At 42.2% G+C, this 16,897-nt stretch overlaps 3 protein-coding genes across 4 annotated transcripts; 1 reads left to right on the top strand and 2 right to left on the bottom strand.

Moving 5' to 3' along the window:
* Positions 1-659: 659 nt before the first annotated feature.
* Positions 660-4,662, bottom strand: LOC116200567 (S-adenosyl-L-methionine-dependent tRNA 4-demethylwyosine synthase). Its single transcript, XM_031531405.1, has 8 exons — positions 3,643-4,662; positions 3,426-3,541; positions 2,545-2,720; positions 2,144-2,334; positions 1,949-2,035; positions 1,672-1,829; positions 1,187-1,397; positions 660-1,015 (listed from the first exon to the last, which is right to left on the bottom strand). Exons 1-8 carry the CDS (start codon positions 4,498-4,500, stop codon positions 875-877), a joined length of 1,938 nt encoding a protein of 645 aa, XP_031387265.1. The 5' UTR covers positions 4,501-4,662; the 3' UTR covers positions 660-874.
* Positions 4,663-5,060: 398 nt separating this feature from the next.
* On the bottom strand, positions 5,061-9,505 carry LOC116200578 (DUF21 domain-containing protein At1g47330). Of its 2 annotated transcripts, none has more exons than XM_031531421.1 (12): positions 8,957-9,505; positions 8,442-8,518; positions 8,262-8,350; positions 8,042-8,155; positions 7,796-7,882; positions 7,373-7,512; positions 7,198-7,285; positions 6,981-7,054; positions 6,647-6,819; positions 5,996-6,255; positions 5,769-5,815; positions 5,061-5,512 (listed from the first exon to the last, which is right to left on the bottom strand). In XM_031531421.1, the coding sequence occupies exons 1-12, from the start codon at positions 9,115-9,117 to the stop codon at positions 5,293-5,295; spliced, it is 1,530 nt and encodes a 509-aa protein (XP_031387281.1). In that variant the 5' UTR covers positions 9,118-9,505; the 3' UTR covers positions 5,061-5,292. The 2 variants fall into 2 exon arrangements, with proteins under 2 accessions (XP_031387281.1, XP_031387275.1); XM_031531415.1 differs by having other exon boundaries at positions 8,262-8,345; positions 8,957-9,504.
* A 4,676-nt stretch (positions 9,506-14,181) lies between these two features.
* On the top strand, positions 14,182-16,289 carry LOC116200552. The gene is made up of 2 exons (XM_031531391.1): positions 14,182-15,019; positions 15,553-16,289. Exons 1-2 carry the CDS (start codon positions 14,287-14,289, stop codon positions 16,170-16,172), a joined length of 1,353 nt encoding a protein of 450 aa, XP_031387251.1. The 5' UTR covers positions 14,182-14,286; the 3' UTR covers positions 16,173-16,289.
* Positions 16,290-16,897: the final 608 nt, after the last annotated feature.

Raw genomic sequence — 16,897 nt, 5'->3', positions numbered from 1 at the left:
GTACGCATCGAAAATAAATTGACGGGTGATTGCAGTTTACATTGATGCCCTTGTTTGATGATGCAATTTACTCGACAAGTGATAGAAGAAGAGTTCATTGGGAGTTTGATCTTTTCATTAGAATCCTGAGGTGGGGTTCACCATTGGATTCTCAACATGCCAATTCTCTCTTCGGTATTCCTTTTCCTATCAGGCATTCTCCCGGGAAGTTTTTTTTTCTCCCAAACAAAAAGTAATTTGCAGGGAAAGTGCGGATAATCCCGCAAATTTTCGAACTTTTCCACGACCCAAAGGGAACTAGGGTTTTTTTGTGCTTACGCAACCTTTTCTTCAATTGCAAGAGAATTTCGAGGCTTAATATAAGAATAATGAAGAGAAGATAATTAGAATATTGGAAGATTATATGGCAAAATCAAACCTTTTCTTTTTAATTTCAAACAAATATGTATATCAATGCATTACATCTTCTTGGCCAAATCAACATTTTGATTTTCATTTCTTTAATTTTGGTGATGGATTGGTTCTATAAAAATAAAATTTCCAAGTATTTGGCATAAGATTGACCAAATACAATACTAAATCAATTACGCCAACCTTTTGTGTACGTTTAAATCAAACCATGTCTTTTCCTATAAAGACATTAATAATTATTTCCTTGAAACGCAGTGAAATGGCCAAAAGGCCCATTTCTATATTTACTTTCTGTCAAAAATTACATGGGGAGTAATCTTTAATTGGATCCAACTACAAGAGAAGCTTAAAGAACAAAAAAGATATTGAGACAAAAACTTTCGGAAACCATCCCAACTGAACCCAAAAGCGCAGGAAATTCCTGAAAGTTTCAAGAGCAGTGAGATCTCTAAGCCAGGTAACATTATCGGTTTGATCTATGATGCCGCTCCTTTCTATAGCGGGACTGATCAGGGTCGAACCCACCTTCTTCGGCCCCGTAAACGGCCCATGCAGGTGTAACGGCCATGTAATCCTTGCTGTCGAATGTCTCTCCTGAAGCCACCTGCAATTTTAATAGAAGTAATGTCAATGACCAATGCTCAAATGCGCCGAGGAGAAGTTTCAACTTCAACCTATGTTTTGCATTCCTGAAATTTAGGTATTACAATTTGCACATCGGAAATCTCAGTCTAACTCCAACATGGAGTTTACAAGGGAAAGAGCTTTACTGTACCAGGTCATGGAATTTCTCGTAGTCAATCCACGTGTGCCATTGGCCGTTGACTTTGAATTTATCGGCTTTCGCCAAAAGGACACAGCAAGAGTGTATGTGCTCACAGGCAACCTCGTATTCGCCCTCGCTTTTCAAAGCCAAAGCCTCGGAGAAAGCTTTGACATCAGCATGCCATGGAACATTCTCCATAGTCAACTTAGACGTAGCAGACCTAAAGTAAATCCACAGGATTAAGCATGTGTGAGACTACGTACCACCCTGGCCAATGGAAACTTGCAACTAGACCGGGTCTAACAAAAGACCAGTTTAGGCTGGCTTAATTAGAACAGCTACTGCTATGATTCCGCATTATAAAAGATGCACCATTGACCATTGTGAATGATCCGCCTAAAGGAATCCTTTTCTTATCATGTATTGGCAAGGATCTCCCACGTAGGAGCAAAATGACACAAAAATAATAGAATCCTCGAGACGAAAAAGCTTACGATCCACAGTAGGTCACGCCTTTGATTTCAACAAAATCAGGCTTTCCAATACTGAAGAGGCTGTAGTATGCATCGATGTCTTCCGTGTTCCACCCTTTGACCAGTGTCAACCGATAAACAGTTCGCTGCTGTTTCTCCTTCAGCGATTGCAAGGAGTCCTGCCAATAAGTATATGTAAGTAACAGCAAATTTGCAAGAATGAAGCATTTTGGAGCAGTTTATAATCATGTATAAAAGAAATTTACATGAAAGCATAAATGATGCATAAGATTCGTACAATAAACCGCTCCCAGAAGTCCCCAAACAGTGGCCGGTCGATTGCCTTCAAACTTTCTTTCGTTGCAGCATCCACACTCACATATAACTACAATTTAAAGAAGCAAAACGTTTCTGAGCTGTTAAGCACAAAGAAAGTTTATTGAATTATTCAATTTCCTTTACAGCAGGAAATACGAGAGATTTTGGCCAAAACCTGGGTTACAGGATTCAGCAGTTTGATCTTTTCAGGAAACTGAGCATTCGTCACGAGAAAAGTGGAAATGCTTCTTCGGTGCAGCTCATCCACTAGAGCGTTAATCTCAGGATACATTATAGGTTCGCCAACTAGGGACAGAGCACAATGCCTTGGGGACAGACCTTCTGATAATCGTTCTTGCGTGACACCTGCAGGAATGCATGTTCTTCTGGCATTGAATAAATAGGCTCAAGCATATACAATCAACCATCAACCAATATCATATAAAGTGAAGTTTTTGAAGGTGAAGCATAAGGACTAAGACACCAGAGTTTCCGGAATCCCAATTTACGCTTATAAGGACAATCCTGAGCAAATTAAATATGCAGACCTTTTGCTTTATGAAAACTCTTCCTTACCAGGGACTCCTTTCATTTGTTTAATCATTTTTGTGTGAAGTTCTATGGCTGTATCTACAATTTCCAAAGGATCATCCATTCTCCACTGCCAGCTCTTTCCAACAGGATTTGTGTGATGCCTCCAGCAGAAAACACACTTGTTGGCACACGCTAAACTAGGCGTGGTCTCCATGCACCTGTTTCATCCCGAAGTTGAACAAAGTTAGGGAGTAAAACGAATAAAGATAGAAAGACAATCTATGTAATGATGGCTACGAACATTTTCATTTCTCTGATGGTAACGAACAAATAAATGCCAACTTTCTAAATGCGCAGCGAGTACAACCTATTATAGCTCTACTGGAAACATTTATGACCTAAAAACTTACGAAGACTCAATCAAATTGCAGTACAGCAGTCATGAAAATTTCAAATTTATCTTATTTAGTTCAAAACACCATTAGAAAACTATTAAAGACAGTCCAATCTTCGAAACAAAATACTTGCTGAGCCATCTGCTTTAAAAGTGCTCAACTGGGTGTCACAAACAACTAAATATTGAGCACAACTGATACAATTACTTGAATGAAACTGCGACAACAGGAATGCAACCATACGATGCTTAGTCCAAATACCTCAGAATGCAAACCTTTACAGTGAATACCTTTGGCATTTGGATAACTATGCGATATCTATATCTTAAGTTACTAAATCCTAAAGAAAAGCGTAAATCAATAACATCCATATGCCCAATAGAAACTGTAGACTCGTAAGCCGGAATCTGGACAGAAATTAGAAAGGTCCTTACTTGAGGTTCTTAAAAACTCTTCATTTAATCATGCAAATGTCTTTTCCTTTCATGCTTTTCTAAAGTGAAAACCTAAAAGTAAAGGAATACCTACCGGTGACTCTCAATGCCGTAAAACGAATGCTTATAGCAACCTCCTCTGCCTCTGAGCTGTGATTTGGTCCATCGACAGATCTTAACACCGCTGTGTGAACCAATAATTTTATATCCCTGAATATTAATTATTCACTTCAGAACCAACTAGCCAGAAAATTTTCAATTTCAGCATCAAATGTAAACGTTTCTCTACAAACAAGAGAAGAAGATAATACCTGCTTCTCCAAGCTGGCCCTAATGACTGGAGTAACCATATCTCTCTTCCCATTTACCTGCCCATTGCTTTCAGCAACCACCGAACCCGATTTCCTTGAAGACCATTTACCCGCAATATCTTCGAGATCAACAACCTGCTCCGCCCCGCCATTGTTCTCGCCATCTTCCTCGTCACTGTCAAAACCATCAGCGCTGCTCTCCGCATCGCTGTCAATAACCCCACCGTTCAAAAACCCACCATTTTCGGACAAGTTACCACTGCCCTTCAGTTTCTCGACCACCCTCTTGCTCCAAATCTCGAACACGCCATCCAATTCACCCCTGTCAATGTCCCCTAGTGTTACGGGGATCAACTCCCTTGCACCCAGAGCCTTAAATTTCCTCGAGAAATCCTTGGCCACCGCATTGAACGTGGCACCATACGCGCTGCTCCCAACGCCAAAAACTGCGAATTGGCACTGCGAGAGAAGCAGAGACCCGACCCTGAAGTCGGCTGCGCTCTCCGCGAGCCAGTTGGTGAAAAAAACAGCATTCTCAGGAGGCTTTCCTTCCTCCCAAGTGGAGGCGATGACCAGTACTAGAGTTTCCTTCGAGAGGTCCTCGGGCTCGTAGTTCCTGACGTCAAGAAGGTCCAAATGGAGGCCGCAGGAGGCAAGGAGGGAACCGAGGCGGCTGGCAAGGGTCTTGGAGGTGCCGGTCTGGGAGACGTAGAGGAGCTTCCCACGGCTAGGCTTCGGCTTCTGGGAGAGGAGGAGGTTTAGGGTTTTGAGGCGGCGGGACTTATAGAGGAAGTACAGGGTTGAGGCGGAGAGCAGGGCGAGGAAAGTGAAGCGAGCTGAGAGCGACGACGGGTACATGATCTGGGGCCGACAGTAAACCCGCCGTCACGAGCTACGGCGGGAAGAGGTGGCGCGTGTTGTACACGGCGGCGTAAGCTGAGTTCAGCTCATAGGTTAGTGTAGCTGAGGTGAAGAATAAAGCAAGAAGAAAGCGCGGTATAGAAATGCAGAGGCGGTTGATGGGCTTTCCCCACTAAGAAAATTTCTTCTTATTGTGCCGAAATCGGCCCTGAAATGGGCCGGTAGTGGGCCAAAAAGGGCTCATTTGGGAGAATTTTTTTTTAAAAAAAAACCCCAACGCATTAAAGTTCTGTCCTAGTCTATCAAAACAGTTATATACTGGATTGAATTATATCTATAACCCGCAATCCAAACAAGCTATAAGAGCTCAGATTATGAAAAGAATTTCCATATCCTGCGAAGGGAAGTCGCAAATAATATGAGGTGCGCGTTACTAGTCCAATTCACGGGATGATGGAATTTTAACCAAATACTAGCCATTATTATGGGGACAGGGATGAACGAGATATTCCCAAATTGAATTGCCGTGCCGATTGGAACGAATGGAACCATCGCGAACATGTAAAATGCAAGCACCTTAACTGAAGATCACGTTCGGGAAAAAAAAAAAAAGTGCACATCCACACCAATTTAATTACAAATTACGAGTAAGACACCTGATTAAGAACGATGACATTTCAAGCATTGAACCTATTACCGGAAGTAGTCTGCTCTACCTGTTAACAGTCCTACCTTCTGTTCTCTTATAAATACCTGTGCCTATCAACATACATAACCAGTGGATTCGTCTTATGACACTCCAGGGTGCCCGGCCGGAGAATTGGCCGCAGAGTTGCTTGTCACTGACAAGGTCGAGGTGGACCCAACAACATTCCTCAGACTGAAGCTCGCAGTCACTGGGGATGCAGTAGTTGGGGTGCTCGTGCCTGAGGAGTCATCGGATGGGATCTGTAATATATTTGAATTTGGACCACCCCTATCTTGGGAGGCGTGCATGTTCACCTTAATCCTGCAGGTTCCAAGTATCGTTAAGCCCCTTTCCATGCTACATAGTAATTAAGAGCATTGCAATATAATTCGAGATAGCAGCACGAAGGGGGATGAACAGGGATACTAGCAAGGAAAGGCTAAACTAGGGAAAAAAGAAAAAGAAGAAGAAGAAGAAGATATTTGTGGAACATAGAAGATCTACAGATTCCAGAACTAAGCTGCAATATGGAAGTGGAACCGTATCAAGATGGATCGGTAATCAAACAATCACAAACCTGTTATGGATATTAACATATTCATCAGTTTCGTCCAATATCTCCTCCTGAAAGAAGTAATATGACGTCAACAGAACCGCTCATCCAATAATTCACCAAAAAAGTCCATGCTCATTAAGATTAGCAAATCAGCAAAAACATATGTTGATTAATACTCAATACTCATGCTCTAAAATCAGAGCTTAGTCCTAATGGTTGCATTTACAAGTTTGTAATTTCAGTTATACCTGAAGAAGCTCTTCGATGACATCTTCCATGGTAATTACACCAACCACCTTTTCATTGGGTGAGAACTCTGGAATCGGACCATTCTCGATATCCAATATGCAGAAAGAACAACCTCTGTGCCGTTTCTTAAATGCAGGAGTGGAGGGGGGACTCTTTCTTGTTACTTGACCTCCATCTGCCTCAGCAATGGCCAACCCTGCTTCCTTCATATCCGATTCCTTGTCTTTTACAGCAGAAGCAGGGCTAACTCCCTTGTTAACTGACATATCCAATTTGAAGAAGATCAAGATTTGTGTAGAGTTAAATAATAAGAGAGGAAAATCAAGAATTAGCTTAAGCTCAATTGAGTAATGGCATGTTTATTCGACAGCATGATAAAATTATCGACTAATCATTGATAGACGGACGGATCTAGGAATTTTGTCCAGTGGAGGCAAAGTTTAAAGGGACTTTGTATCGTCAAGTCAAGAGTGGTGAAATAGGATAATTTCATAAAAAAAATGATAAAACTCGAGAAAATCTAACAGAAATTTTGTAACTTCTCCCAAGTCGGGGGGGAAAAGAAAAAGAAAAAGAAAAACAAGATTCTCCCCAGTCCATAGACGATAGTAGATTCCGAAGAAAGGCTCCTGCAATAAGTGCTCTCTTACCTTTATTTGTTTCCCTTGGTTTCTTGAAGCAGTCCTTAATCTTGGGCCTTTTACCGTCGCTTTCCAGAGAGGATTCTTTATTTGCATTCAAATCCTTATATACAACAGCGATGTGACTGTGACCCTTTTGGAATTCATTAAGGATATCATATAAAGGCATGTCTTCTGAAACCCTGTAGCCATAACAAACGGAAAGCACTTACTTCTAACAATGTTCTTTTTTTTTTTTAATTACTATTTCTCTTTATGGTCGGTGATAAGTGACCGTAGATATGTTGATATGGCATAAGAACTCTCAATGTTGTTTCACTAATCACAATATAATTTTCCGCACCTAGGAATTTTTCTGATCATCATTCTCCTGAGAGGAATCGCAGCTTCTGGATCAACGGTCAAGAGATTCTTTACCTGTATAAAATTTTGATATGAGCCTCCAAGTGATAACACAGAACCAACAGTTTTAGAAATATTATATATATATATATAATATGTCGATATTCTCAACGGAATTAGAAGAAAATGGGGGCTTGGATAAAATGAAACCGCGGTACCAGAATAAGCCCAATTATGTTTTCTGGGATTCCGGAATAAACTGGAATTCTACTGTGTCCCATGGTTATAATCGCATTCAGACTGTCCCTGTAGTAAGCAGAGAGGAATTATTAGACCAAGAAGAAGAAATGACTTAATTTGGTAAAAGGGACATACGAGAAATCATAAACCCACAAAGTAAGAGGTGAATCCAGATCAAGAGAAAATGCCTTCGAGATCGGAGTCATCGCATCCTTTGCAGTCTTCTTTGTCAGTTCAAGTGCTCCACCAATGATTGTAGTCTCATCATGAGTTAAGTCCCCACCCTTCCCAGCCTAATCAATAAAAAGGTACATATTTCATCACAAATCAACAAGACTGACAATAGAACCACCAATGGAATTTCGGGATAGTGATAATCTCGTAAGCTAGAAGATCTTAAGCAAGTTAAATTCAATATGAAGAGCATCATCTGATATAAATAGTTCTAAATGGAGCAATTTTAGTATGAGGCCATGTTTAGTTGGCATAAATGGAAAGAACTGGCATGTATTAACCTTACAAAATGGTCCATTCACGTCTATCAAACAAGCACCAACAAAACAGAGTATTAAGTACCTCATTCCCATGAAAATCAACAAAGGTCTTCAACTCTGCTCTCCTCAGAAGGACAGCGTGACCCTTGCCCAACATCCAATCCAAAACCTGCAGTTATAAGCAAAAAGTTAGAGTGGATCTAACGTGTAGCCTTAGATTAAAAGATCGGCTCCTGACAACATGTAAGTATGAAGTCTTACAAAATTATTAAAGGCCTCCCAGCTGAATACTCATATCTTTGTTATGAGAGTCAAAATTCCGCTTTACCTTACTAATTGGATAAGTTATAGGAAAGAACAGCAAAAGAAGAACATGAACAAGCGGTGCCATCATTGCTCCGACTTTCAAGCCATAACGTGTACAGACTGCTTGTGGCAATATCTGTCAATGATAGAAACCCACTCAGATGAAGAGATTTATAATTTCACATAAACCTTAAAAGAGAACGTCAGCAACAGCCACGTAAAGTTTAATCTATTTGATATACCTCTCCGAACGTGAGGATTAGGGTGACAGATATCAAAATGGCAGCCCATGGCGGCACCAGCTTATCCAGGAATATAGGCAGAGCCTGCACTAAAGACAACAAAAGGAGACGATCTGATTACTCAAAAGAAATAGAACTTGTCATTGTTTCATCAAATACGAAACAGCACCAGTACAGTACCTCCATGGCCATGGAGTTTCCAACCAGAAGCGTGCAGAGCAGGAGATGCTGATTCTTCACCACTGGAAATATTTTGGCTGACAGCATCAAGAGAAACGAGAAAATTCAGTTCATATGAGCAACTGTGAGAAATGTAGATCATTCTGTGGTACATCGCGATTACAACGAAAAACTGAACCATGAAGAACACGAAGCACGGAATTGACGCGAATTAACATTCAAACAGGAGATAAATCGCTACGATCAGGACACATCATTTCTTATTATGCCTAACACTCGAGAAACCAAATGCAGGCAAGAATCCACGTCTGATGAGAAATCGCGTGGAGGGCCATCAAATTCGGCAAAGCCTGATGAACATCACTTAGTCATCAAGGACAAGACACAGGCAAAGCAACAATTACGGTGGCAGATTCTTAAAAAAAAAAAAAACAAAACTTTTTTTTTTCCAGATAAAAGAAAGAATCCGACAACATCTCGGATATGATGGGTTCATGAGAGGAGGGAGTACGTACAGGCATAGAGGCGTTCCTTGGGGGGGGCTGACTTCATGAGGACCTCGAGATCGACGAGTCCAAGGGACATGAGACCCAGTGTCAAGCCCGCCATTAGCCCCGCGAAGCTCACCAGTCCGATTATCACCACCAAGTACAGCCAGAACTTCGTGCCGCAGCATGCCACGTCAGCGTCCGAACCCATCTCCCCTTCTCCTCAGCTGAGAACTCAAAGCCTCCGCCCGAGCTGAAGACAGAAACTTGTCCACTCAAACCTGACTGTTACCCTCTATATCTCTCTCTCTCTCTCTCTCTCTCTCTCTGTTTTCTTCGTTGTTCTGATGGGTTGGAGGAGCAGCAGCAGCAGCAGAAGAATATTCGCAGCCGTGCGTGGGAAAAGATATTACTGTCTTCTTGTCGCTCTCTTCACTTCAATCTTCTTCTTCTTCTTCCCCAACTTGGCTTAAGGTTGTCGCACCCGATTCTGCTGCGATTCCTCTGAGGAGTTTGGTCATTACTTTATCATCGGAGCTGGTCCGCTCTGAGTGAGTGATTAAATGCAAGACAGGGTGGAGGGATGAAGAGCTAGGTGGACACATAAGCTGCCCGACAGGGGAAATTTCCCATTCCGCCCTCCCTTCTTTTCATTATCTTTTTTCCTCGTCCAATTTGCATATTCTATTCAATCCATGTGCCAATTAGGTACACATGACACGACCATTTTTACCGAAAAGTATCATCGAATAAGAACCTTTAGTGGACTTCGTACCGATTCCCACTCGGCATTCCCAATCCGGCAGCGAATCAACATCTAGAAACAGAAAAACAAATTAATTTGAATCGGAGTGGGATAACAACGCGAAGGCACATCTATATATATATATATATATATAAAAAGGAACAGTAGGGGAGCCAAATCGACGCAATACACGCAGTAGGGTGACTAGATTGAACTCAAAGGATTAGAAAAAGGATTAAATTAGTTCGAAGAGAGAAGTACAGGGACCTAAGGTGTGACCTTTTGGCAAATGGGCGCAGACACAATCCCGATCGGATCCTTTCTGCACCTAACAAAAACCCGAGATTTCGGGCTCCGAGTCCAATACAAGTCCCATACGTAAGCACCTTGATATGGAGATAAATTACTATTTAAAACTTACCCTATGATAAGACTCAATCGATTTTCACGTACGGTGATTTCAGGTCTTGAAAAGCCGGGAATGTAAAGCAAGAAATTGAGGGGAGGTCCATTCATGCTCAGCTAAGCACCCTCTTTCATCACCCTCACCATTGTTCAATGACATAATCGATATATACTATTAAAATGATTGTGCTTTGGGCATACATGACTGGTATTATTTATCATTGAGATGAGTGATCACTCTGAGCTCGTTTTGAGTATGTGTGCATATTTTAGAATGATATCAATGAGTCTTTCTCCAACTTCAAATTGATTCCATGAAGTCTAAAGAAGAGACGAAAGCTATGTAATTGCAATCTTAGCATGCAAATATGCATCATTGATTCCACATAAGGATAATTACATGGATTCAAAATGATGCGAGCTAGGTATCATCATACAATTTGTTATTGTAACACAACATACATGGATCATGTGAGGTGCATTTTGTGGAATTATTGAAATGATGCTCATCGGAGATTTTCGATTATGATCTCTTGAATACCTTGGAAAATGCAAGATAATAAACGATAGGATTATATGCACTCCTACTCCCTAAAGGACCCCTCCGACAACAATGGGCTCGAGTCACCTCCACGCCCTCGCACTCCATCCCCACAAGCTCGAGTTTCCTCGCCTGGGACTTCAACCGACTACGACAGGTTTGAGACACCTGCACGCCCTCGCACTCAGTCCTGACAAGCTCGAGTTTCCTCGCTTGGGACTTTGATCGACTACGACGGGCTTGAGACACCTCCACACCCTCGTACTCAGCCCCAATAGGCTCGAGTTTCCTCGCCTGGGACTTCGACCGACAACGAAAGGCTCGAGATACTTCCGCGCCCTAGTCTCGAAAAGCTCGAGTTTCCTTACTTGGGACTGCGAAAGACTACGACGGGCTTGAGACGCCTCCACGCCCTCACACTCAGTCGTGACAAACTCGAGTTTCCTCGCCTAGGACTTCGACCAACTACGATGGGCTGGAGACACCTCTACGCCCTCGCACTCTGTCCTGACAAGCTTGAGTTTCCTCACCTAGGACTTCGACCGACTACGACGGACTCGAGACACCTCCACACCCTCACAGTCGGTCCCGACAAGCTCGAGTTTCCTTGCCTGGATTTTGACCGACTACGACAGGCTCGAGACACCTCCACGCCCTAGCACTCAGTCCCAACATTCCCCAATTTCATTACATGGGACTTCGACCGACAATGAGGAGCTTGAGACACCTCCACAGCCTTGCACTCAGTCTCGACATGCTCGAGTTTCCTCGCTTGGAACTTCGACCAACATTGACAGGTCTGAGTAATCTTGCCCTCTCACTCCATCCCCACGGGTTCAAATAACCTTGTATATGGACGTCGATCGAAGATAACAGGCTCGAGTAACCTAGCCTTTTACTTCGTCCCTACAGGCTCTAGTATTCTCGCCTATAGACGCCGACTAAAGGCAACGGGCTTGAGTAATCCCGCTTTTTCACTTTGTCCCCATAGGCTTATGTAACCTCGCCTATGGATGTCAACCGAAGATAACGTGCTCGCGTAACCTCGCCCTTTCACCTCATCCCCATGGGCTCAATGAGCGACCTCGCCTCGAACGATGATACTGCTTATGGGCTCGAGTATCCTCGCCTTCTCACTTTATCCCGCAGGTTCAAGTGACCTCGCCTCGGACGACGAGGGGCTCGAATATTCTTGCCTTTTTACTATGTTCCCACAGTCTCGACGAACGAAACTCGCCTCAAATGACGACGCCGCTTACCAATCTAGTGACCTCACCCTCCAGCTTCGTCCCTCAGACTCGAATGACTTTGCCTCAGACATCGATTTCGTCTATGGGCTCGAGCATCTTCGCCCTCCTCACTCCGTCCCCGCAAGCTCGAGTTTCCTCACCTCGAACATCGATGAAGGACAACGGGATCGCGAAATCCTTGCCCTCTCACTCCGTCCTCACGAGCTTGGGTTCCCCTACTTATGGGCTCGAGCAATCCTCACCTGACACCAAGACCCACGACAAGCTTGAATAACCTCACCTCAGGCATTTATTGACTAAGGGCTCAAGAGATACATACGTTATGCTAGAAACATCGGCATAATACACTAAAGGGTAAGTGCCAAATCTTAACTTCGACCACAGATGGTTGTTTTCGTGCCGGCACAATGCGCTCGGAAATCTGGGAGCAAATAATATGTAGATAAATTACGGCCCATTCAGTTATTTAAAGCCCATGAGGACTTGGGCCCATCGTTAAGGCTCAATCGATTTCCACATACGTCATCGTTATTCTTTGCCTATATAACAAAATTTCCAAGATAAACTCTCTCTCTCTCTCTCTAACTTAAGCGTCAGAGGGGCTCTCAGTTCTTCTTCATGCAGGTCTCCTATAGTGGTCGGACTCGAAGGAGGATATGAAGATCCTTCATGATTCCGACTCCGACCGTTTCTCTCGCATTACCTGTTCAAGAAGAAAAATGACAATAGACTGGGGTGATATGGCACCTACTTGACCCGATAATCCACATAGTAAAAACTTATAGGGTGTGTTTGTTTTTTAAAAAAGTTTTAACTCAATTCTACTTATTTTCAATTCAACAATACTATCATTATTATTTTTTATTTTTAAAATTTTTTAAACATTCAATTCAATTTTTAATATTAAATTCTCTCAATCATTCATTACTTTTTCACAATTCAACAACACAATTATTTCTTAATCATTACTTTCTCTTAACTATATATTACTTTTTCTCATAATTTAATAATACAATCATTACAAACAAATTAAAATAAAAACTCAACTCAACTCAAAATCCAAACGCACTCTTAACGTGTAGTATGCATTTCTAAACTGTTAAGTAGTTACGAACTGTCACCCGATAAATTAGGCAAGCCAACTAATTGAATGGCCAATAAGGAGGGGCCCGACATAGGCCGGCAGCGGGTGGGGCAAATAAATAAGTGAAGGCTTAACTAAAGAGACGCAACCAACCAAACGTGAGAAGGGTCGGATAAGGTTTAATGCTCCCCATCTGACTCCTCATGTGGCCGCGACTCACCCATCCCAAACATCGGACATCATTTTCTGCCCATTTAATCCACTCTCTGGGTTTGAGCCTCCAACTTATTGATTCCAGTATTCCGGATCGGCCCAAATTGTATTTATTCACTTATTTATTATTACTAAGACGGAAAAATACTATATAAAGGACCCATCATCTCGCTTTCTCATACATACACAAAAGAAGCCAACCACAACTCAGAAGGCCAACTTTGTTGCCGCAAAAAGCATTTTCAGCTCCATTGCAGCGAACGAAAAAAAGAGCGGATACTCCGAACTAGCGTCCAGTGCAAGTATGTGGCCTTGGGGCTGCTATCTCTTGTGGCAAGTGGGGGTGGTTCGGTTCCACCACTTGACAAGATATGCGGATAGGAAGTGATTCCGATCGAAGAGGAGAAAAGAAGAGATCAAACTGCGTGTAACCGAGTGGAAATTCCCGGGAGGTAAGCAAATTGGTAAAAAGCCGTAAGGAGTTTTACCTCGGACAACGATATTGAGGGTGGTAATATGTGTCGTATCGTATTGTATTTAAACAGATTGTGTCTACACGAGTTTATGTCAAAAAACTCAAAGTGTTCACATTTAATTACGGATTGACACGGATACGACACGTCTAATCCGTTTAACTAAGTGTGTCTAAATGTGTATATATATTTTACATACACGATATGACACTATTACCTTTAGGTACATATTATACATACATGATATGATGCTATTAACTTTAATTACAAGTTAAAAGCACCATAAACGAGTGATTTATATAAATAAATTTAAATGTTTTAGTGTATTTCTTCTATAAATTGATACAATATGCGAAATAAATTTATTGACACGATAACACATAATATAAACAGGTCTAACCGTGTTTAAACGGATTACAAGGGTTGAACCCGTTTAAACACGTTTATTTATCGTGTCTAAACGGATTTGACCTATTTAAATATGAAACGCATTTAGCCTTAACTCAAACTCGTTTAACTCCGTATCGCATCCACGTCGTGTTAAATACTATCGGCCCTCGATATTCTGACGTTCGAGACTCGCCTGACAATCTGTTCCAATGGATACGGATTGTCCGCTCGCAGGCATCCATCCGACTAATTTTTCATGGTACCCTTGGGAGGCGGGACCCGGGGGTTGTTACTTTACTTGTTCAAGAAAGGGACGAGAGGGGAGACGAAGAGAGGGAAACAACAGACATGGAAAAGATGGTGGCTCTCGTGGACTCTCCCATTACCTTCCCTTTTCATCATCAAAACTGGGCAGAGAAGGAGGATACGATTCAGCTTTCTTTCTCGGACGTTGGTTTTGTGTGTGGCTCTCTTTCCTTATCCCCAAGACACTCCTAAAACCTTCACTTTTACTTCCCTCTTTCCTACTACTTGTATAAATTCGTTCATGCATTGCCTCCAACTTCCCTTTCCACTGCTCTTCGAACCATCCCCGGATAACGCGACCATGTCAGAACACGAGAACGGGCCACTGGAGCACCCCCCCTGGCCCGACATGAAGCTCCCCGAGCGTTTGCTGACTGGTGCCATCAGAGAACTGCATTCGAAGATCGAGAGTCAGTGGGACCCCCTCAGGCAGTCAGCATGCCAAACTGCCGCTGGGAGAGCCCTGTGGAAGCACGCCGTGAATGACCCATTGGCAGATATTTTAGCGGGGGAGACGTACCTGAGGAGACTCCACGAGAAGATGAAGAATGATCAGATCAACAATGCCCGTGAAGTCTCGGGTGTGATCCTTGCGGTGAGGACGCTGTGGTTTGATTCGAAGATCGAGGCCGCAGTCAGCTCCTTTGAGGATGGAGAGGCGCAGGTTGTTCTGCTGGGTGCAGGTTGGTAATTCTCCCATTTTGCTTACTAAACTTTCGAACAGCATTAAACTGAAGCTGATATACCAGAGCAGCAGAACCGACGTAAAACATAAGAAAGTGACATATTGGTTCTCCGTACGACTGATTCAAGCGTGATTTCCAACTCCCTGATTGTGGTATAAGTTGCCAAAGCTCACATGTAATGATAAAATGGATCAGAATCTCAGCAAAAGAAAAGCAATACTTCTATAGTAAAAATTTTGATTTTCGCAAACCATAGTACAAGGTAAGGATGAAGTGTGCATTATCATAACCAGAAACCCAGTTACCAGTTACGGGCATGACAAACACTCCTATTTCTGGGACAAGAAAGCAAAACTCGTTAAGAGAAGACTGAATACTCGAAACATAGTGCACTGAAAATGATTAGACGTACATTCCATCACATTAACACAAGCTTGCACTCTTATGTGTGCTAATCTATGATAAAGCAACATTCGTCAGTTCCAATAAATTCCGATTTTGATTTTCTGAAACGCGACCTCTGTTCTCAGGAATGGATACAAGGGCATACCGCTTAAGCTTCTTAAAAGACAGTCACATCTTCGAGGTGGATTTTGACGATGTCTTGCAAGTGAAGGCTGCCCTAATAGACGCGGCAGAAAAAGACAAGCATTCACAGGTGAAGGCGAAATCTCTGACGAGGTTAGCAGCAGACATCAGAGAAGAGGACTGGCTCGAAAAGCTCAAACAATCAGGATATAATTCTGAGAGGAGCACAGTGTGGGTTCTGGAAGGAATTCTCTACTACCTTCCCCCGTCACATGCTATGGAAGTGCTGAAGATCATAGCAGACAAGTGTACCTATACTAAGACGGTTCTTTTGGCGGATTTCATGAACAAGCCATCAACCACACTATCCAACTCCACCTTCCAGTTCTACAGCGACTGGCCTGACCGTCTCTTGCCTTCTCTTGGGTTCTCCGATGTAAAGCTCTCCCAAATAGGAGACCCGGATGCTAACTTTGGGCTGATGAATGATGATCCTCTTAACCTGTTCAACAAGCTCCGGAGTCTGCCTAGATCATTGCAAATCCACCCGGAAGATGGGACACCTTGTCGCCGACTGTACCTGGTGCAGGCTTCGGGTTCTCCCATTCAAGTCCTTTCATAATGATCATTTACTATAGGCATTGAACTTCCAAATATAGCTTAGGTATAGAGAAACAATATATATTCTCTTTTTGTATTTATATTTATATATATATACTTTTAATAGGGAATGCAAAAACTAGTGGAAAATATAACATAATTAACACAGAAGAACTTAACTTACTATATCAAGCAGGCAATCTAAGCCATGCAAGTACAGAAAATTATTGCCGAGAGAGAGAGATAGAGAGAGCTGAGAGCCTGAACTACTCATCAGACAATTCACTTAATTCATCACAATTTGAAAATATGTTCAAAAGTGACAGATAATGGACAGGAAACATATAAGACTTTCACCAACATTAACCTCTCGGGAATATGTTGCTATATTGAATATCACAGTTTTGGACCATTCATGTTAATGTTGGTTTATCCATGAAACTATGGATCCACAAGCTCGTTCGTAAGTTGCAATTATTCCATATGTCATGAAATTATTAGATCAAGAAAGAATACCAGAAACCCCACAAAACTAAAAGGTATATCGCAGCTGATTTTAGAACCATTTTTCTCAAAAGGTATTATTACATTAAGTTGGAAGAACAAAAGGCATGGCGATAACACTGCATTTAGTTAAAGTACCTGGTACTGCATTTTCCAAGCACTTTGTTCCAAGAATTTGTCCATACTGAAAGTTTTACTTAAGAAAGCTTTACGCTTGTATTAAATTTGTCATTTGAAAAGCTT

The sequence above is a fragment of the Punica granatum genome, chromosome 1, assembly GCF_007655135.1.
Source record: "Punica granatum isolate Tunisia-2019 chromosome 1, ASM765513v2, whole genome shotgun sequence".
Taxonomy (NCBI): domain Eukaryota; kingdom Viridiplantae; phylum Streptophyta; class Magnoliopsida; order Myrtales; family Lythraceae; genus Punica; species Punica granatum.
Note: the sequence above shows the minus strand (reverse complement) of the source record. Positions and strands in the feature narration are given on the sequence as shown.